The sequence below is a fragment of the Pectinophora gossypiella genome, chromosome 13 (genome assembly GCF_024362695.1).
Source record: "Pectinophora gossypiella chromosome 13, ilPecGoss1.1, whole genome shotgun sequence".
NCBI classification, from domain to species: Eukaryota; Metazoa; Arthropoda; class Insecta; order Lepidoptera; family Gelechiidae; genus Pectinophora; species Pectinophora gossypiella.
Genome location: NC_065416.1, coordinates 559,102 through 581,874, shown reverse-complemented (window position 1 = coordinate 581,874; position 22,773 = coordinate 559,102). Strand labels below are relative to the sequence as shown.

The 22,773-nt window shown below is 36.9% G+C and overlaps 1 protein-coding gene across 1 annotated transcript in view; it reads left to right on the top strand.

The window, feature by feature from the left end:
- LOC126371695 (metabotropic glutamate receptor 2-like) overlaps positions 1 to 22,773 on the top strand; it is a 274,917-nt gene that overhangs the window by 211,254 nt on the left and 40,890 nt on the right. Inside the window, exon 9 of the mRNA XM_050016996.1 lies at positions 1,080 to 1,254. Within this exon, the coding sequence (XP_049872953.1) occupies positions 1,080 to 1,254 (175 nt within the window). The remainder of the gene's footprint in view (positions 1 to 1,079; positions 1,255 to 22,773) is intronic.

The window sequence follows — 22,773 nt, the reverse complement described above, 5'->3', positions numbered from 1 at the left end:
GGTCATAATAATTCAACCTAAACTTAGGCCGTAACGTTGAGTGGAATGCAAAAACTACAGCCAACGTCATATCTAAAATCAGATGGTATTAATATAGAAGTTCATCTATCAACACACAAAACAAAAACACAAAGTATTTATCTGACTAATAACTAGTCATTGGGAAAGCTCTGCTTGTTGTCATTGTTAAAATGTATAAAAAAATAAAGATTTTAAAAAGTCCAATAAAAGCCAAAGTCAAAATAATGGTCAAAAATGTTTTGCGCCAGATTATTAAATGTTCAAAGTTGTATTAAAGGTCCTTTGTAAACCGCCGTATCGCAATTTTTGCCCAAAGCACTTTATTTTTAAACAAAATAAATAAGAAATCAAGATTTTCAAAATAAAATAAAAGCCAAACTAATGATCGTACACGTTTGGTGCTATAGAAAAAAATGCTAATAGGCATCTACTCGATGCTGTCTACATGGTATTTTTGCTGGTCGGCACTTTTCACATTTGAACTAAAACTTAAATTCCAATAAAAGTCAAAATAATGGTCATAGATGTTTGGTGTCATATTAAAAAATATTGAGAAGCAACTATTAGACGGATTCGACGTATTCTTTTCGATTGCCGGCATTTTAACATATTAACCAAAACGGAAAGTCCAATAAACGTCAAAATAATGGTCATAGAAGTTTAGCACCATACTAATAAAAGTTCTAACGGTCCTTTGTAATACGCCTGTATCCCCTTTTTCCAAACGGACATAATATTTTTTTTTACAAAATGTATGAAAAATCGTGATTTTTAAAATCCAATTAAAGCCAAACTAATGGTCATACACGTTTGGTGTCATAGTAAAAAATGATCAGAGCAATCTACTCGAAAGGTTCGACACATTTTTTTTCTCTGGCCGGCACTTTCAAATTTGGGCTGGCCAAAGTATGGAGAGCCGATGATCTCCTTTAATTTAAACTATTTCTATTCTATTCTATTCTATTCTATTCTATTCTAATTATACAGTTGAGATTAAAATAATTTGCGTTTGTTTATGTTACGTTATCACTTTAACCACCAGAATGTTTCCTCCACAGAGTTCTGGGAAGACCACTTCCAATGCCGTTACCCAGGCAGCCCGCGCACCCCATACAACACGCAATACGAGAGACTGTGCTCAGGATATGAGCGGCTCACAGACAACAACACCGAGTTTGAAAGGCAATTGCAGTTCGTCTCCGATGCTGTCATGGCCTTTGCTTTTGCTATACGGTAAGTATTTATGACATTTATTTATTGACTGTTTAGTTTTTAATATTACAAATAGTATAATTCCAAAGAGGTTGCATTAACTTTAAGGTATACCTGTCATTTTCTTATCCGCCGAAAAGGAAAGGGACGGATGATTGACAGCTCTTAATTTTAGGAAGAATGAGTGAATGAATGAATAACCCGAACGAATCATAAAGTTATCTCGCTGGTATGCAAAACGTTTGACGTGTGCTGTCAACTTAATTTGTCGGGTTATTGGCCGATGTAAAATGTTTAGACGGTTGTTTTAGATTTCTGCTTAAAATTGACGTATATTCCATAAATTTTATGCCTGTCGATTACCTGTCCCTTTTTTTTCGGCGGATAAGAAAATGACAGGTATAACTTAAAATAAAATTAGATGGCGTCTGCAGGAATTCGCACCAATATGTACTTATTTAAATCTGTTATAAAACAAAACTGTTTGTTTCCCAAATAAACTAAAATCAAGATGATATAAAATACACTATAATACAAGATAATATAAACTATTATAAAATATTAAACTTTTTTGACGTGACTTTTTGTAGGTTTGTCGCATTCACTGTTTGGCCGGACAAATGACAAAAGATACGAGTACTAGCACGTATTAATTTGAGTCCACGTTTGGATTATAGATAATCAGTGTAGATAATTTATAATTTGGTATCCAGGATCTGTGCCTGTGAAACTTAAACATAGCTGGCGAGGGATAGGTGTATATACTATACAATACTCCTTTGCCAACCCCTTTGGGGGTACTACGAGTATGATATCTTACTAATATTATAAATGTTAAAGTTTGTGAGTATGGATGTTTGGATGTTTTTTACTCTTTCACGCAAAAACTACTGAATGGATTTTAATGAAACTTTACAATAATGTAGCTTAGGTTCTCTATTTTTACGCATATTTTTTTATGTAATAATTTACCATGGCATAATGTTACTTGTCCTATTATTAGTTACGCATACTATTAATTTGTCATAAATTTTTTAAGCATAATTTTGAAACTCATAAGCATAATAATTAATGACAATAATGACATATAAGCATAAGTATTATAAGCATAAAACTATACTCCGAATAAGAAAAGTTTTGGCACAACTTTGAACATTTCCGAAACTAACTTTATCCTTGGCTGCATTTGGTTCATGATTGTGACTTTTATATTTTTTGACTCTATTTCATGATGATGAGTTGGTGATCATTCAGTATACTTTTCGTGTGTAAGATAAACATCATGGCAGCGTAGGGGTGGCCAACAAATATTAGTCTAAAAATAAGTTTTACCTAACAAACCAGTATTCTTAGATGATATTATGGGAAAGTACTATTATGCTTAAAAACGTTATGCGAAAAGGATTATGATAATTAAAATTATGACAAAACCATTTATGCATTTTAAGATAATCCCTGTAGCTTATACATCAGAATAACACATAGGCTACAATTTATAAATATATTGTGTGAATCGACAAAAACGTGACGATAAGTGTCGAGTAAGTAGAAAAAATCTATCATCTGCGAGCAATTCTGGCGTGCGCTGACAAAACCCTTACACATTATGTAATGTATAATATGATGGAAATGTTTATCTTAAATGGTCCTACAAACCAGGCCTCTATGATTAGGGCTGTGTAGTGATCTATATACGTATTTTTTATTATTAATTAAATTTAGAGTCTGTACTAATTTTAAACGATATAAAAACGATAATCGATATGAAATTAATTATTAAATAAGATTTTTACTATGTGATTGATATTTTATTTATTAATATAACACAATCGTTTATTGTAGGTATGTATGGTGCATTTGATCACCTACTTTGAGTTAACTACCTAGTGCAAAGGTTTTTTTTCTGTAAATGTATAATCGATTAATCAGTTATTCCATAATCGCATTAAATTTTTTTTTTTTCACATTTACTGCTTGTAGATTGAGAATTATGTTGATATTTGGTATTTTTAGTTATCGCTATCGACCCACTAGGGTCGATTAATTCTTTGAAATATTTTTCCTCTCAGACGACGCCCTGAACCGAGGTTCGCGCCCAACTGGGCACCCTCAGGCCTGTTGTCTTAAACGTTGTACCGGGTGAGAGCCTTCAGCGCTCCCCATTTGTCCGGCCAAGTAGTTAATGCCATCTGCGGCAAATCTACAATAACATTTTAGCCCACCATTTTCCATCTCCATTTTTAAAAAATCGGCATTTCTCACCGCAGAAACCGAAATCCACGCGGACGAAGTCGCGGGCGGTCGCTAGTTTATAATAAATTCGAGTATACCCTCAGCGTTTCGTATCGTTTTTGTGATCGAAGGGTTTTAATACAGAGCACTTCATCTAAAAAAAGCAATATTTTATAAGCGCTTCATGTCGAAAATATATGAAATTCAAATATCAATAATACCTTCTCAGTATGTATGTTGCTGAATGCGGCTTTTTCATACTCTCAGCGCCTTGTTGATACAAGGGTTATTTTATTGTTCAATCAACAAACTACGAATATAAAATATCACATTTATAATTTATTTTATTTCTACATTCTTCTTCTATCGGGTGAATTGTGAGGTGAATTACCAACCCCATCAACCCTCGTGTCAGGGTTATTACTGAGCCGCCATAGGCCCCTGACATGACTCATGTAATCATCTTTCTTTCGGGCAATCCGGTGATCAGCCTGTAATGTCCCATAACCAGACTACGGATCACAAAGTGATTTTCGTGATGTGTCCCCACCGGGATTTCCTGGGACCTCCGGATTATGAGCCCAATGCTCAAACATCTGGAACACGGAGTTAGTACAGACATAAGTTAATATATTAACAAAAAGTGTTCTTATTGTAAATTACAACAAAAAGTTTTGACAAGATCACGCCTATTTTGCTTTTGGGGTAAGCTGAGACTTCGGAGTTACGCTTACTAAGACACACACCATTTTCGCTTCTTCAATTTTCATCAGCTATTTAGCAGTAGGTATGTTGAGTACTCACTCTTGATCAGCCTACAGTATTTTAAACAGGGTGTTAGTGACATCGTAACGAATACTCAGGGGCATGATTCAAACCATGATTCTGAGTTAATATCAAGTGGAATCGTCTCAAAATTCATGATTGTTTTTAGTTTTATTTAATTATTTTCAATTCTATACTTTTGCAAGGGAAAATTTCACTTAATATTAACTAAGAATAATGAGTTGTATCATCCCTCTGAGTATTCGTTACGATGTTACTTATACTCCGTACAAGTAGAAATGTCCTGAAATACTTAAGTCCAAATTCTAAACTATCTAGTAAGTAATTAGTAAATTAATAAGTTCATATTTTTTTTTATTCTACTTTACTTTCATATTTTATTCATATTTAAATAAGTAGAGACTGCTGTGTTAATTTTATTACTAGGTAATTTGTAGATGCTATGTACACTGTAATTGTCATATATATAAGTCTTAATTTTAGTAATTGTATTACTTGTGAATGTTTTTTATATATATGACAGCCTCCGTGGTCTAGTGGTTAGAGCGTTAGGCTCACGATCTGGAGGTCCGGGTTCGATTCCCGATGGGGACATTGTCGAAATCACTTTGTGAGACTGTCCTTTGTTTGGTAAGGACTTTTCAGGCTTGAATCACCTGATTGTCCGAAAAAGTAAGTTGATTCCGTGCTTCGGAGGGCACGTTAAGCCGTTGGTCCCGGCTATTAGCCGTAAAAACACCTCCACCAACCCGCATTGGAGCAGCGTGGTGGAGTATGCTCCATACCCCCTCCGGTTGATTGAGGGGAGGCCTGTGCCCAGCAGTGGGACATATATAGGCTGTTAATGATGATGATGATGATGATGATGATGATGATGATGTTTTATATATATGATGTAGTTGTACTCAATAAATAATAAATAAATAAATACATACAGTATAGCCATATAAGTAGGTATAGGTGTTAGTGACAACGTAACGAATACTAAGATGGTTCAAACTATGATTCTGAGTTGATATCAAGTGGAATTTCCTATCGGAAAATTCATGATTTCTTTAAATTATTTTCAGTTATACTTTTGCGACAGGAAATTCCACTTGATTTCAACTCAGAATCATAGTCTGAATCATCCCTTAAAGTTTTCGTTACGATGTCACTAACACGCTGTATATATTGATTAACGTTAGAACTCTGATGCGGCACAACATATTAAAAATTAATAACTTAACCGTAGTGATATAACATTCCTATAGACAGAAGCTGATAGAAAATGTCAGAATCAGAAATAGCCTGCCACAGTAAAGTCATCCAGTTCTTTAATATAAAATGCATGAACCAATCTACAGAGCTCAGATGGGGCTTACTTATTTTCAATTTGTAAGGGGATCAAATAACACATTGGTATTGTTTTTTGTACACGGTATGAGTCTAGTATGTTTTTCTCTTTATGGTATTGAGCAAACCCAGTAGTTAATGGCATAAATAAAATACTTCAACCACTTACAATTTAGCCTATCTTAGCCTTAGAGCCATGCTAAAAAGAAAACCGCATGCAATTTCATTCGGTGGTTTTTGAAATAACTCAATTATAAGTACTTAAGATAGACTTCATATATATTACAGATTTATTCAAATTCAACAACAACAATCCACCAGTTGGAAACTTCTCCTGCAGAGTGTGTGGTAGAGTTTGCCGGTCTAGGGTTGGCTTGCACAGCCATGAAAGAAAGTGCATTTCTTCGAGGCAATGACGTCATAAATCTTCTGAAACAGACGTATAAGGCCAATGATGATGATGATGACTCTAATTCTATCACCAGATATTACACCTTGAAAAGTCATTCTTTAGCATCCTACAACTATGCTCAAATGCAGGGTAACCTAGATTGACTTAATTAATGAGAATAGTTCTCTTGAACTTTCGAAGCGGATAGACAACGAGTAGTTTCGGCTTCCGATAACACCGTGAGGAAATCCTCATTCCCAGGAAATGCGTTTCGGAGGTACGTGATCTAACCTAGTATTGGGCTAGTTTTCCTTCGCGGGGTGGAAGGGCAGACAGGCAGTTGTTTCTGATAAAAGAGTAGACCTGTCATATCTTCAGATTAGATACGCAGACCCTGTGGAAATTGGAATAACGCTATGGAAATGATGATGAATCATGCGTCATTTTAACTAAGGTGAATAATAGGCACCTTCAATTTAAAAAAATGGAAATTGTTTTGCCATTTACAAATAGCCTATACCCACGGAATTATGTATAACATAACTGAAATATTAACGGAAGCAAACAAAATAGAATTTCGCCACAAAAAAGGTTTTTATTTTTGGTAATTAACGTAATTATGTAAAATGTTCTTTGTTTTATATTCATCGCAGAAATTTGAATTAAAATATCAAGTAATCAGTTTAAAACGATTCATCTGAGTTTTAAAGACAATATTTCCTGTTAATTTATTTTTTCGAATTCAATATAGGTGTAGGGGTGTTTCTTAACACCATTATGGTTATACATTGTTTTAAGTTTACGCGGTTATTATCATAATTAAATCACATAATAACGGGTTCTTACCACGTTTAAATGGGGATATGAGACTTCCAATCTCATCAGTCATCCCGTGATCATGGCACTTGCAACAGTGTCGAAATATCGAGAGTCTCATATCCCCATTTAAACGCGGTAAGAACCCGTTATTATGTGCTTTAATTACCATTATGGTTCATTTTATCAATTAAAGGATTCGTATACAGTTGATTCAGGGGAGGCCTGTGCGCAGTAGTGGGACTTTATATAGGCTATTTATTGATTATGTTATTGAATTCTGCCGTATCATGCACTCTGTTATTATATATACCTCTAATTATAATTACTATTATAGACCAGATGACGTCAATTTTTGTTTTGTTAATTTGAATTTTTTTTTGAATTCATCTGATGACGAAAAATTTACCTTATCTATTTTATGATAGAAATCTGTGATAGTAATCCCAAGTATTCCCACAAAGCCCTTTGCATCGTCCTTCATTACGCGCACTGCTAAGGACTGGAATTCTCTGCCGTCTTCTGTATTTCCGAATGCATATAACCCGGGTGCTTTCAAAGTCAGATGAACAGGCACCTTCTGGACGAGCTCGCTCCATCTTAGGCCTCGTCAATGTCTTCGGGCAAGTTTGGGGCTAAGAGCAAACCCATCAAACGTAAAAAAAAGTAATTATAATAAGTTTAATTTAAGTTACATGAGTACTTTTTAAGTAAGTTTTAAGTTTTTTAAGTTTCCATCCTGAGCTCCTCCGTGCTTCGGAAGGCACGTTAAGCCGTTGGTCCCGGCTGCACTAGCAGTCGTTAATAGCCATCAATCCACACTGGGCCCGCGTGATGGTTTAAGGCCCGATCTCCCTATCCATCCATAGGGAAGGCCCGTGCCCCAGCAGTGGGGACGTTAATGGGCTGATGATGATGAGTACTTTTACAGTGCGTACGATACGGCAGAATGTTGGTCTATCCTTTATATAATTTTTACCTTAGCTTTACACGTGAGTGAGCACTTTGGAAGGCTTCATCAATAATGTAAAGTTGTAGACACAATGGTATCTGTAATCAATATCAATATAGACAGGATCAAACATATCTAAGGATCTGATCACACGTAGTAAATAGTTTTTGTGAAGATTTATGGCAGACTGCTTCTTCTCTCGTGGGGATTGTAAGATCAATTACCGTACCGATCTCATCAACCCTCGTGTCCCGTTTACTATTGAACCGCCAAAGGCCCCTGACATGGCTCATGTAAAGATTAACTTGCATCAGTAAGTAGTAACCGGGATCAACGGCTTAACGTGCCTTCCACGGACCATCTTACTTTCGGACAATCAGACTAGGGATCACAAAGTGATTTTTGTGATATGTCCCCTCAGGGATGCTGTTCTGGGAGAAAATAAAAAACATAGAACACGTTCAGCTGCTTGTCTTCCCGGGCATGTCGTAAAAACCGACAGAGGGATTGTCCTCTAACATGATGGACTAATGTTATGGGCGATAGGCCCTTATCACCATAAGGTTCATCATATCCAGCTTACGACATCATATCAACAGTGGCTGCAAGTTGTGTTTGATTACTTGTGGCTCTGCCCACCCCATTGGGGATTACGGGCGTGAGTTTATGTATATATGTATGTATATAGAATCATATAAAAATAGAAGCAAAATAGAATATAGAAGCATATAGATTCTTTGAACCAAACGGGAACAGAACCAAACAGCAACGTCATTGAGTGTGCTCTAGTCCTAACCATGTGTTTGCTCACGTCGTAAGTCGATTCATCCTTCATGTTGTCATCGAGTGACGTGTTCCCGAACTTCGGCTTTCAATAAGCATAATATATTCACTGGCACTGTTACTTGTTGCTCAAACAATAATATAATGTTTCTACGTCATCTGCTTTTGAGTTATTCTTCTCTTCTTCTTCTATCGTGTGGGTTTGTGAGGTGGAGTACCAACCTCGTCAACCCTGGTGTCAGGGTTACTATTGAGCCGCCAAAGGCCCCAGACATGGCTCATGTAACGACTACTTTCTTACATCAGTAAGTAGTAACCGGGACCAACGGCTTAACGTGCCTTCCGAAGCACGGATCATCTTACTTTCGGACAAGCAGGTGATGTCCTAACCAAACATTACAGGCTATTGAGTTATTTAACTCAATATTACCAACGAGGTCGGTATTTGAGGCCACAGGCTTATCAATGATTTCCGAATTTGTTTTCGAATTCATGTTTGGATCATAAATGATTATCACGAGTTCAGCGGTGAAGGAAAACATATTCCCGAGAAAGGTATTTCGGAGGTATTTGGCTGGTTTTCAATTTTAATTTTTAGCTTCCTACCTTGAAAACTGCAAAAAGTCCCATATAAATTTTCATCCCCTCTATAAAGGGGTTGGGAGCAGATGACATAAAAATGATGCACGATTTTTTGTTTATAATATAAGTAAGTATGGATATTGTCTTAAAAAAAGGCTTTAAAATAAATATGTTCACCATCAAGATTTACGCAATGGGATGACATTATACGTTCTTTATTCAAATGGAAGTTTCTCATTTCCTTACATTATTTTTATTTTCTTTTAATTCTTTTGTCTCTCGGTTTTATATAAATATGAGTTTCTATTTCACACTGGATGAAAAAAATATTTTTTATAATTTTCCCATTCGCAATGACTTTTCATTAGGCCAAATTTTATATTCGCTACGCATTTCTCTAACATATACCTACAGGAAGGAGCAAAAAAAAAACAAACATTGTTTAAAAGCTGAATCCGCACGTAATTCGCCGAAATCCCTGTTTTATTTTTTTATCCCGGGAAAATTATGGCAAAATAATGTCGTAGAATATCGGTCAGGGATGTTGTTAGGACTTAAATTGAAGGTTTTAGGAGGCTTTCAAAAAGGTTGGTATTTATACGCCGGGAAAAGTTCGATTTACGAGATAACGGGTTTGGGCGCCTAAAGCCATTATTAAACAAGTTAGCTTGAAAGTAAATTCTTGGTATAGATTTACAACTAAGTAACCGAATCTAAATGTTAAATTATTATGTCACTTTTGCTTTTTCTTCACTCCCGAGAAATGCATTTTCGGAGGTACGTGACCTAACCTGGATTGGGCTTTTGTAAAAAACCGGACCTGTCAAATCTTCAGGTTAGGTAGGCGGACCCTGTGAATAATGCTAGGGAGATAATGATGACTTTTACTCAAAAGTTGCCTGAAACAGATTTTTTCTGAGCAGAAAATATACTTGTTGTGCAAAAATTTTGTATTTATAATTAATTAGCAATGCAGAATTAGCAGCTATCGAATGAAAGCCCTAATAATTAATGCTCTTATCCTAATTGCGCTCTAATGAGAGACAAATATATTAGTAGGTAAGTAACGCCTAGAATTATACTAATTAACATAGTTGCTCTGATTTGTTAGTGAAATGAGATATTGAACTAATCCGATTGACCTTAAATACATCTCTAGACTCTAGAGGTCTCTACGTGGCAAGACCTCTTACAATAGTTGCATTTATCGGTTGTTGATGAAGATTGTATGTGTTTTATTAGCCGACTGCGGAGAAGAAGAAAGGAGGGTTATTCTCTGAAATCCGAATCTGAAATCGTGATGTTAGAAGATAGCGGTGGTCGCTTGCCGTGGTAAAAAAATCTGAGGGCAGATTAGCATATGAACACGGCTATCTCCAAAAGAACAGTGACATAAATAGCCTATATACGTCCCACTGCTGGGCACAGGCCTCCTCTCAATCAACCGGAGAGGGTATGGAGCATACTCCACCGCGCTGCTCCAATGCGGGTTGGTGGAGGTGTTTTTACGGCTAATAGCCGGGACCAACGGCTTAACGTGCCCTCCGAAGCACGAAATCAACTTACTTTTTCGGACAATCAGGTGATTCAAGCCTGAAAAGTCCTTACCAAACAAAGGACAGTCTCACAAAGTGATTTCGACAATGTCCCCATCGGGAATCGAACCCGGACCTCCAGATCGTGAGCCTAACGCTCTTACCACTAGACCACGGAGGCTGTTAAAAGAACAGTATTGGAGATAAAACCAGAGAAGTATTGTCTTCTGTGACACTGTGACACATCGCATAAACAAACTCCGCAAGCATCGTCCTTGTTTTTCTTTACTAGAAGTTTCCACCCGATATTATTCCAGAAAAGAGTCGACAATTCGAGAGCAGTACGAGACCGTAGGGTACAATAGAAGCGGGAAGAGCAAAGAGAGCCAGTTCAGTTTTTAAAACAGATCGCAAGAGGAAGAAGTGGAAGTGAAGCAGTGTTAAACGCAGTGTTAGTGCAGTGCTAGTGTAGTGGTTTAGTGCTGTGTTCGAGTGACGGTGACGGAGTTATACTGCGAAGCTCTGTGCAGAAGCTGTACTGTGTGTATAGTGAATAAATTCGTTTCTTTTTGGACTCAGTCAGACTCCCGAAAGCCACTTCCGTAACAGTACTTTGTAGAGCACGAGTTTTCCGTAGTCGGGTTTTTTTCTGGGAAGACAAGCATTTTATTCGCATCTAATCCAGTATAGTATGTTTCTACTTAGGACTATATTCACACTACTGTCCTACCGTCCCGTAAGATAGCGGTCAAATGCAACGGGCATTTCTGCTATACGCTTCCCCTGCAAGTTGACATAATGGGTTCAATCAATCATAAGGACAAACGGCAGTGCCCAGTCGCAGCTATTCAAGACAAATCCATTGTTACTGATGCACACAATTCACCTGATGTCCCATATTGTCTGTACCCTGTAACATTATATAAAACGTAGTGGCATTGTAGTCTATAGTAAGAGGATGCTCACCTTATGCGTACTAAAATATTTATTTATTGACGGCGGCTGTGAAAAACGTAATTGAATTGGCTACTGCATTATTCACAAATTAAATAGGTATTCACTAAGCATCTCGGCTCGCAGTCCCTGGGGCGCCAGTAAATAAATATTCTGGTAGCATAAGTAAATAATTATGAATTTTGTCTCTTTTAAAGTCAAATATTTAGTGTCAGGGTATTTTTTATTTTTTTATGATCACTGCCACTGTATTTTTTTCGTAATCGTTTGCAATTAGGCTTAAGGCCTTGGACTGACAGTGAATATAGAATTATATTATATTGAGTATTTTTATTAATATATTTACGTATAGAGTGTTTATTATTTTCACTTTAGTTTATTTTTACGTATTTATTTCTTGCTGCACCATCCCGCATCCTAGTTTGGTAAGAGAGAGAGAGAGAGAGAGAGAGAGAGAGAGAGAGAGAGAGAGAGAGAGAGCGGTTGCCTGGAAAATATTGCACTAGAGCATTAAGGCCGCCCAAATTGTACTGTACTCATGTGTTATGTCTGATTGTTGAAATTTAGTTCTGTGCAATATAGTATATTTGATTTGATTTGAATAAATACACAGATAGAATATATTAATAGAGATCTATGTACATAGTACGTCAATCAGGGAGTCATTTCTAGTAGCCATCAACTTGTCAGATGCTGACAAGATGACGAAGGCTAACGACGGCGATACCAATTATCCCTTGAAAATATCGAGCTCAGCAAAACTTAAATGACCGCAGGCACAGCCGCGGAGTGGAACGATCCAGTAACAAGATACAATTATAATTAACTAACTTTCCGCCCGCGACTACTTCCGCGTGGAACGCGATTATTAACATAACATCATCATCATCAGCCGTACGACGCCCACTGCTGGGCATAGGCCTCCCCCAAGAATCTCCACGACGATCGGTCCTGCGCTGCCCGCATCCAGCGGCTTCCCGCGTAACATAACATAGTATAATGAATAACAAATTCCATGTGGAACAGTAACAGTAAACATGTAAGCTTACTATGATTAAGTCATAAAAAAGGTATACTTTATAATTTTATTATATATTTTATAACAAAGTATTTGTTATAATTTTAATACAGACGAGTGATAAGGTGATTTCAACATTTCAACCATCCCAATCAGCAATCGAAGCCGGACCTCAAAGATCGTGAGCGTAACGCTCAAACCACTAGATCAAGGAGGTTGTTAGACCACGACCGAATAACGGACCTAATCTACCATTACTCTACATAAAGTAATAATTATTCCACTAAGACCTAAACCAGGGACAAAAATAAATCCGTCCTTAGTAGTCACATCATTATAGAAATCTTTATATACATCATCATCATCATCAGCCCTTTAACGTCCCCACTGCTGGGGCACGGGCCTTCCCTATGGATGGATAGGGAGATCGGGCCTTAAACCATCACGTGGGCTCAGTGCGGATTGATGGTTATTAACGACTGCTAATGCAGCCGGGACCAACGGCTTAACGTGTCTTCCGAAGCACGGAGGAGCTCGTGATGAAAACTTTTTTTTTAGTGGTCACCCATCCTATGACCGGCCTTTGCGAAAGTTGCTTAACTTCAACAATCGCAGACCGGGCGCGTTAACCGCTGCGCCACCGAGCTCCTCAACTCCTTTATATACATAATTTATAGCATTATAATTATTTTTTATATTTTAAATATTTTTATTTATTTTTGTCGCTTCTGTAAAAACCGGACCTGTCAAATCGTCAGGTTAGGCAAGCGGACCCTGTGAAAAACGGGATAATGCTAGGGAGAAGATGATGTATGGACATAATTTATAGACTCATCGAAATCCAGAGGCAGACATAGTATTTTTTTAGGAGAATATAAGAATTGGATTTCTGCCCGGTTTATGGCAATAAGATCGTCCCCTATTAGAAACTAATTACATTTTTCTAGCCCATATGTGATGTCCATCAAAATTTATAATAAACTGCCTAACATATTAAAAGAAGAAAAAAGTGACAAAATCTTTATTAAAAAAACAAAAAAACTTATAATTAATAAATGTTAGTGAATACCTTAATGATACTGATGTTAATATTTGAAAAGCTTCCTTCTCTCTTTTAAACTTTTTTTTGTTGTGCCCAAAAGAGTCTGTGATGTGAAACTCATAATAATATCGTCACTGGAAAGGCAAAATTACGTAAGCGCCAAAAGGCCATTTCGAGAAAAAGCCGTTTGAAGTTTCATTTTTTCGTTTTTTTATCATAACTTTTTACCCAATTATCCAATTTAGATGACGTCAAAGTAAGGTTACATTGTTTTTTAATTGTCTATGTCCAGCAATACATATCATAACAGTTGGATTGCTATTTTAGGATATAGTGGCGCTTACGTAAAAATGACTTCAGTTTACAGTAAAGCAAATTTACTTAACCGCCATCTGGTTAAAATATTATTTGGAAGCAAAATTACTTACAGCTCTTACGACAATGCATACGAGAACGACAATATTTCTTTAAATATAATAATACTGTAATGTTAGTGGAGTAAAAGTTACTGTAACGACTTTTACACATCTGCTTTCATTATGTGAAAATTGCCTAAAAAGTGATCGATTGATTATGTCAGTACACCAAAGATTCTTTAAAGTAAGTTTTTGTAATATCTTACATGGGTAAAAAGACGTAAGAGACAAATAATTATTCTTAATACCTCCTTAAATTACTTATTACTTCAATTGATTTATAAAAATAGCTATTAAAATACTGAAGTGCCAGAAATAAAGTTTCATAAAATATAAATAATAGCGTACAACCCGTTATCTGTTTGTAAAAGTTTCTTTTTAACACTTTCAAAGACAGAACGTATACGGACGTTCCGATTCCAAGGTGTCATACTACCTATTATGAACCACCAATGACCCATGGTCTCTGTCCGTGAAAGGGTTAAACGGTTTTATTTAGCTAAACCCGTACGGTATATATTTGTATCAAAATTAGAAATTGCAGTTTAAGTACCTTCCTGTTGTCAGATTGATCTGAAATTTGGTACGCACCTTTAATTCCGATGTCAATACAATATAATAAAATCAATAACCATTATAAATCTAAGATGGCAGCCGGTACATAATGGGGGATTACATATTTTTCCAAACCCCCTCAATATGGGTATCAAATGAAATAGCTACACAAGTAGAATACTGTCATTATGTCAAAATTTCAAATGGACGATATTACAAAATGACTGAAAGAAGGATGTTGCCCTTAAATTTGTCATTGGCATCCACCGTCCATAATATGCAGGGCAGCACAGTGGATCGCTGGGTAATGATGCCGCCGACGAACTGGCAAGAAGAGGATCAGACACCAGGGTATATGGACCCGAACTAATCCTGCCGATACCTTTCAGTCAGTTACGCTCGTGGGTACGGGACCATACCCAGCAACTACACAACGACAGATGGGCACAGCTGCCCACATGCAGACAGTCGAAGGATATCATGCCTATGATATCCAATTCACTCGCCGACTGCTTCGCTTAAACCGCAATGACCTCCGAATAGTAGTGGGCAGTATAACGGGTCACTGCCCACTCAACAAGCACCTATTTAACTTAGGGATAACGGACAGCCCACTTTGCAGAGGCTGTCTGGACGCAGAAGAGACTGCCCCCCATGTAATCCTGGAATGCACGGGAGTGTCAGCACAACGGGTAAAATCCTCAAAGGAATGGGGTCGCTCCGCGAAGCCTGTGAAATCCCCAGGAGGCTTCTGAGCTTCTGGAAGGAGATAGGTTGGCTTACGTAGTCAACAATTACACGCATTATGGGCCACCTTAGAGTCTAAATGCGGAAAACAGAGCCCACTAACGTAACATAACATATGCAGGGCAGCACAGTCGACCATGCAGTAGTATATTTGGGCTCAAAATTGTTTGAATTAGGACAAGCATACGTGGCTCTAAGTCGAGTCAAGTCTCGGGAAGGGTCAAGTCTTTTTAATTCCTCAATAATTTCTAATTCCTCAATAATTCCCCTTATTGTTTTTCAAAGTACACGAAGTTTAATACACTTTTCCATTCGCTCGAACCAGGTATTATTTAACATTTATTCCACTCCAAAGTAGAGGTGTTCAAAATGGCTGACTTGAAAGTGTTGGCCGCTTCTTCACCGCACTGGAACCTTTGACCGCGAAGAGTTTCTTTTTTAATTTTAGGAAATGTAAAGAAATCATTGGAGCTTAGGTCAGGACTGTATGGAGGATGGTCAAGAATTTCTACGTTTTCCTGCTTCAAATAATCGTTTGACGAGCGGCGTGTGAGCTTGCGTTGTCATGGTGCAGCATCCTACACCCTTGCGCATCATCATGCGTCGCTTTGGGTTAGATTTTCGAAGTTCGGCGATGACTTGTGGTAAACAAATTGTGGTATACCAATCCGCATTAACCGTCCTACGATCTTCAAGTGCAATTGTCGCAACATGACCGATTTTCTCCACGAAGGTAGCCACCATCTTCTTTGAAGTGCTTCGAGAGCGAACCACTTTAGTCGGCTTTGACTCGTTTTGGAACTGTGGATTGTTGTTTGGAATCAGGATAATAGCATAAGGAATAGCATAAATCCAAGATTCGTCACCACTGATGATGTCGTACACGTGATTTGAGTCTCCTCGGTTGAACCTCTGAAGAGTTTTCTTACACCATCTGACGCGGGTTACCTTATGATCGTCAGAAAATGCGGGATGCAACGGCAAACTAGTTTTCTCACACCAAGTGCCTCATGCAATATCGTTTAAATGGTTGTCCCTGAAATGCCTAATAACGCCTCTATTCTCGGTATGTCACATGACGATTTTTGAGGATTAGTTGTCTCACAGCAACGATATTATCTTCAGTGAAGGCGGATGTCCACGCTCGAATTCTAAATACCAGCGTTCGATGGTCCGCAGACATGGCACTTCATCGTGGAATAGAGATTTTAACTCTTTGAAACACTGAAGTCGAGGTAGGCCTCTTCAAAAGTTATAGAATTTTTTTCTTTGTAAGATTCATTTTCGGACGTGACCTGACAGATTCAAACGAACGCTGTGACTAAAAAATTGCATTAATCCTAATGCTTTCAATTGTTTTGATATTCGAAATTCCAACAAATTTGAATTTTGAGTTCTCAATTCAAAATTGGCGCTAAATATGCAAACGACAGAACTTAAAAAGTATAACAAAGTCGCTTTTTCTGTCCCTATATCCCTATGTACGCTTAAATCTTTAAAATTACGCAACAGATTTTGATAGAGTGATTCAAGAGGAAAGTTTATAGGTATGTATAATAACACCCAATAAATAGTGTAGAAATACTGTTATTTTTGAGGATTTTAATGTGATGTCGTAAATAATTTAATTTTTCCTCAGCATTGCACCCGAGCGAAGCCGGGCGGGTCGCTAATAAATTATAAAATCAATACTAAAATAGTTTTACTTTTAGATCTATTGTTAAAAAATAACTTCCTGGGAAACTTACTGCTAGCCCACAAACTTGCTTAATAACAGCATAAAAATGCGAAGGCAAATTTACGTACACGCCTTACTTATTCTAAATACTGTAAGTCAAAATTACTTATTCGCCATTCACTGCATAAACATGCTAAGACATTTTTTTCTTATACGCCTTACTTATTTTAAAAGCTGTAAAGAAAAATGACTTATACATAGTCTATCTTTTATTTTCAGTAGTCCAAAATTAGTAATAAAATGATACTTTTCTAACTATAGAATGCCAAATTTACTTAAAGTTAATATGTAGTTATTATATAGGAACACAATATTACTTATACACCAGTCACGAAAAAAACACCAAAATCTTGTCGTTTAAGAAACTGGAATTGAAAAAAGTCAACTATTTTTAAATTTACGTAAGCGCCAAAAAAGTGCTCGTATCGCAATGCTACCCAGACAGATCGACGCAGCATGAAACGCTGATTCCGAATATATAAAAAACCCAAAATACCTATTTTGGCGCTTACGTAATTTTGCCTTTCCAGTGACGATATGTAACTTACAAACTAGTACACCATTATAGTATGCAAATAAAGAATATTGAATTTATTAATTTATTCAAAAACTAAATTCAGATTCTGTTAAACGGTTCGCTCGGTGTATCCCTTTCGTGTTCCCGATACAAACAGCTGATCGCTTCGTTGGTAATCCAACCGAGTCGTACATCAGCTGTGTATTTGCCGCGTTGTCAGTACATCACCCCTGACAGAATGATTTGTCACCGTCGCATTGACGACTTGTTGGCAGCAGGAAATCTGCTAGGATTGCTTTTTGTATCCCGAAGTCTGTTATATTTTTTACCCGAGTGCCGAAGGAGTTTCTTCCTTCAGCCTAAACTGCTTGATGGATTTTGATGTATGAGGCGTCGTTAGATTCGTCTTGATCACGGAAGTGTCATAGGATAGATTTTATTCCGAAAATCCAACGGGATTGGTATTCGTTGTATCTGTTTACAATTATCGAAAAATAATTCGGTAACGCCATCTGTTGACAATAAGCGAAAGGTTGCCGCCAGCAATATTTTCCATCAACATTTATTTATAAATTATATTTAGTTTATTTTCTAAACTATCGATTACGAGCACAAGCACATTTCGCATTTCATATTATTTAATCATCACTCTTGTGGGTCTTTTTAGTGTGCAGTCGGGTTGTTTTTTTATTTAGATATTATTTTTTTACACACGCACAAGAAAACACATTTCACTACAAAAAATAATACGGCCCACTTTCTGTAATATTGTTAAGAGACCACACATGGAAGTCAACATAATTAGTTACACCATTATGTTCGCCATAATATTGTCCTATTTATGTCATGTTAAATATGATATATCGCTTCACGTGGGACCAATGTTCGTAATAGGGTAAGACATGGTTTGTGGATCGGAAAATAACCTTTTGCCTCTGAGCAAAAACTCACAATCAATATAAAATGCGGTGGACGGTATTATCCATTTGCATGTTAACAGAAGGTCGTCTGGAAGTCATACTTGCTAATCAAATATTCAGACCTTGACTTTATCTATGCAGTAAAATGAGAAGAGGGTCAAAGTTTTGTTACTTATTTTAAAATTTGATAGTGTCTAGAAACTGTTGAAGAGTTTAATTTATTTTAACTCTCTCTCTCTTTATTTAAGAGCTGCGCTCTTGGCGGTGGAGTAATCGCCTTCATTACTCCATAGATAGGGCGTATTAGAACGGTGGTCGCCCCAATCGCCTTCCGTTCCGCAGTACACCGACCAATTTCTCAATCGGTGACGTTCTAGCTAGAGCCCTATACTAGAATCCATTTCCTCGGCCTCCAACCAGTACTGATACCGCTGCTGCCCGGCATTAGGGGTGTGCTTTTGAAATAGCGGCGCCTACTCGCTACGCAGCACCGCGCAGGATCGATCGTCGTGGAGATCCTTGGGGGAGGCCTATGCCCAGCAGTGGGCGTCATACGGCTGATGATGATGACTCGCTACGTCACAAGATCGTCATAGAACCTACGAGTAAGTAGCATTTTATAGGTTAGCCCGTCCCAGTGAGCTACCCACTACGTTCTGTTAGTCCTGCATTTAAACTACCAAGTCATAATTATTTCCATTTGCTTGAAACATGACTCATAAAATCAACTAGTAACCAAACAGTAAATGACGAAATTGGAATGTCTTGTAGAAGTTCAAAAGAGCAAATTTATCAAAGTCTTTATTTGATGAAAAGCAATCTAAAAGGATTAGATTGGATCGAGGATAAACAAAAACGAGATAACTTGACCTAAATTTGCACGTGAACCCCGCAGTTTCCAATGAGGAAGTGGCGATTTTATAATATCCAGAACGTGTCAAAGATATTTACGGTGAAAGGGAATTTGAAAAGGTATTAAATAATTCAAACTAAGCGATGTCAGCCTGAGACCGACCGCAGCTACAAAATTAGAAAAATTGTTTCGGGCTTGAGGGTACAGTCGGACGAATTATATGAAAGAAAGAAAGAAAGAAAATATTTATTTCCATATTGGACGCCACATTTACAAACTTACATTACAGAAATAAAAAAAAATAGAAAAAAAACAAAGACAAAAAGACAAATAATACAGACATTAAATACACAATGGAGGCGCCCAAAATAAAAAAAGGATCTCCTCAGCATAATGCCGTGACACGTGCTTAGCACGGGCCGCGGCGCTGGTATTATGGGAGACCTATCGAACGTGAGCCACGGACACACCAAACTCAATTACGTACCTACTTATATACAATAAAGAAAACATACTATGATACTTACATAGATTATAATGCATTACTTATAATACTTGATATTATAGATATATATTCCTATCAAAAATATATATGCAAAATGAATAAATAAAACTTACGCATAATAACAAAACTACTAATGAAAAGAATACATTATAATAGGTAGATTATGGAGACGTGTAACGGTGTAACTGTGTAGTGTGAGTGTATGTACAACCTTGCTATGTGTGCAAATCTCAGCCTCTCAAAAATATGTATATATCAAAAATATACGATGGTATAAGTAACCCAGGTATGCTCAATCCTATGACAAGCCGCCATTGCTATTGATGACGTGTTAGCATTAAATTGGTATCTCCAACATTCCAAGGATGTAGATTATATTATTGAAAATTAAGTGAATTACCTGACTAACTGTAAAAAATGGGTAAACAAACTTTATTATTTTATAAATATTCATTTTAATAATGTACCCTTATTTTTAATACCGACTTGTCATGACACCGTGTGGGTGAAATGTAAGTCTGACTAAAAATATTTATATTAAATGTATTTCAAAAATTGTGTGACAGGATAAGGCAATCTATAGGTGGTAAAAAGTACTTATTTTGATAAAGTTCCATCGCGACCACACATCGTGTTAATTACAACTATAGTTGGTATTGCTTCTAAGGGACTTTCCACGCAACGTTCCTCAAAAACAGTTAACAGGCTCAGTACAGTTTCCTTCGTTTAACCTTCTAATTTCATGAATAACAGACATAATTCATCTTTCATCTTTTTTATTGGGTGTTATACAGACACAGTTACTTATACAGACAGATAGAAATGTATCAGCATCTTTAGTCTTTGTTTTTTCATTACATCCAGGCACAATTACATCTTCCACCCATTATTATTCTGATCAAAATAAAGAGATTAATATTCTATACATAATCCGATCGAAATATCAAGCAACAATTATTTTTATATATTATTCTTCTGCCATTACATTCTATTTTGGAATAATTATACGTAATAATATTCTTCTTCTTCTATCGTGTGGGTTGTGAGGTAGAGTACCAACCTCATCAACCCTGGTGTCAGGGTTACTATTGAGCCGCCAAAGGCCCCTGACATGGCTCATGTATCGACTACTTACTTACATCAGTAAGTAGTAACCGGGACCAACGGCTTAACGTGCCTTCCGAAGCACGGATCATCTTATTTTCGGACAATCTGGTGATCAGCCAGTAATGTCCTAACCAAACTAGGGACCACAAAGTAATTTTTGTGATATGTCCCCACCGGGAATCGAACCCGGGACCCGGAGCCCAACGCTCAACCACTGGGCCACGGAGGTCGTCATTAATAATATTAACAACTATCACTTTAAGCTGTACAACGCCATCTATCTTAGTCTGGAAAGTCCCTCATAGAAAAACTGTTAATTTTTGTCACATTAAAACCAGAGTGTTTAATTTTCATAGAACGATACTTCAGCCTTAGGGACTTTCACTTTGAAATGAGATTTTTTTTCACCAGTACTGTTACTGTCATCTGGAAGGAATGAAAATCTGGAAAATTCTCAAGATTAAAAGCTGGAGAAACGCGGCTGAATGCAAGTGAGTGCGAATAGCTGCAAGTTATTACAAAATTTATAGCTAGAATTCAAAATTAAACCATAGCTGCTGAGTTTTAATGTAATTTACCTTGGGATCCTGGCTCGGGTTGTAAACCACTGAATTCGAGTTCGTGAGTTTGAATTCATATTGCGATCTTATACATATAATTGATTATTGTGTTAGTGACATCGTAACGAAAATTTTGAAAGATGATTCAGACCATTGTTCTGAGTGGAATTTTCCGTTGCAAAAGTATGGAACTGAAAATAATTTAAAAAACACAAAAAAATTCATGAATTTTTCGACTGCAAATTCCACTTGATATTAACACAACATAATAATGACACTTATTCTGCGTTAATGCCAATATTGACGCTTAACAGATTTGAGAGCTCCAGTTTTTTACAGAAGCGACTGCCTGTCTGATCTTCCTTGAGTAAAGAATGGATAAACAACAAAAATTTTTGGGTCATCAAAATGTTTAGGGTCGCTTCGATCAACCAACAAGGGTATCCGGGGACGTTCCGGGGAAAGAACGCAAGACACGCCACGCGGGCTGGCATCCAGTAATGGGTCCTGTTCCCTGAATTTCTTCCAGATTAAAATGCGGATCATAATAATAATATCACGTACTTACTTCAACGGTAAATATTGCTTTGGAGACGAGTTAGGAAGGCCACATTGACATTTGTTGGCCAATGCCAACCAATGTGCTAATTCTGGTGCTGTCATTTTCTTATCCGCTAAAAAAAAGGGACGGGTAACCACAGGCATAAAATTTATGGAACACACGTCAATTTTAAGCAGAAATCTAAAACAACCGTCTAAAAATTTTGCATCGGCCCCGAGTTAAGGTTTAACGCTTAATGAAAACATTCTTACATCGTGTGATACTTCTGGTGTCAGCGTTGTATTTTGTTATAATTTTCCGGGACATTTTAACCTAATAAAAAGTAAGTTTAAAAACTAAAACCTGACTACAAAAAAATCGCGTTCTAAAAAGTATGAAACTAAAAACTATTTTTCAGCAATACTTTTTTATAGCTGACTTTTCCGTAGTCGGGTTGTAGTTTTAAACTTATATTTTTATTAGGTTATAATGTCTCTTAGAACATTATAACAAAATATATAATATTTTGGTGGACCTTTTAAACTCTGTAATAAAATAGGAATAAGATCTTGTTGATAGACGGAAGACCGGAATGATTAAATGAACGGTACGAATGATGGAATGAGTTGGAATCAAGAGCAATTCATCTGTAACG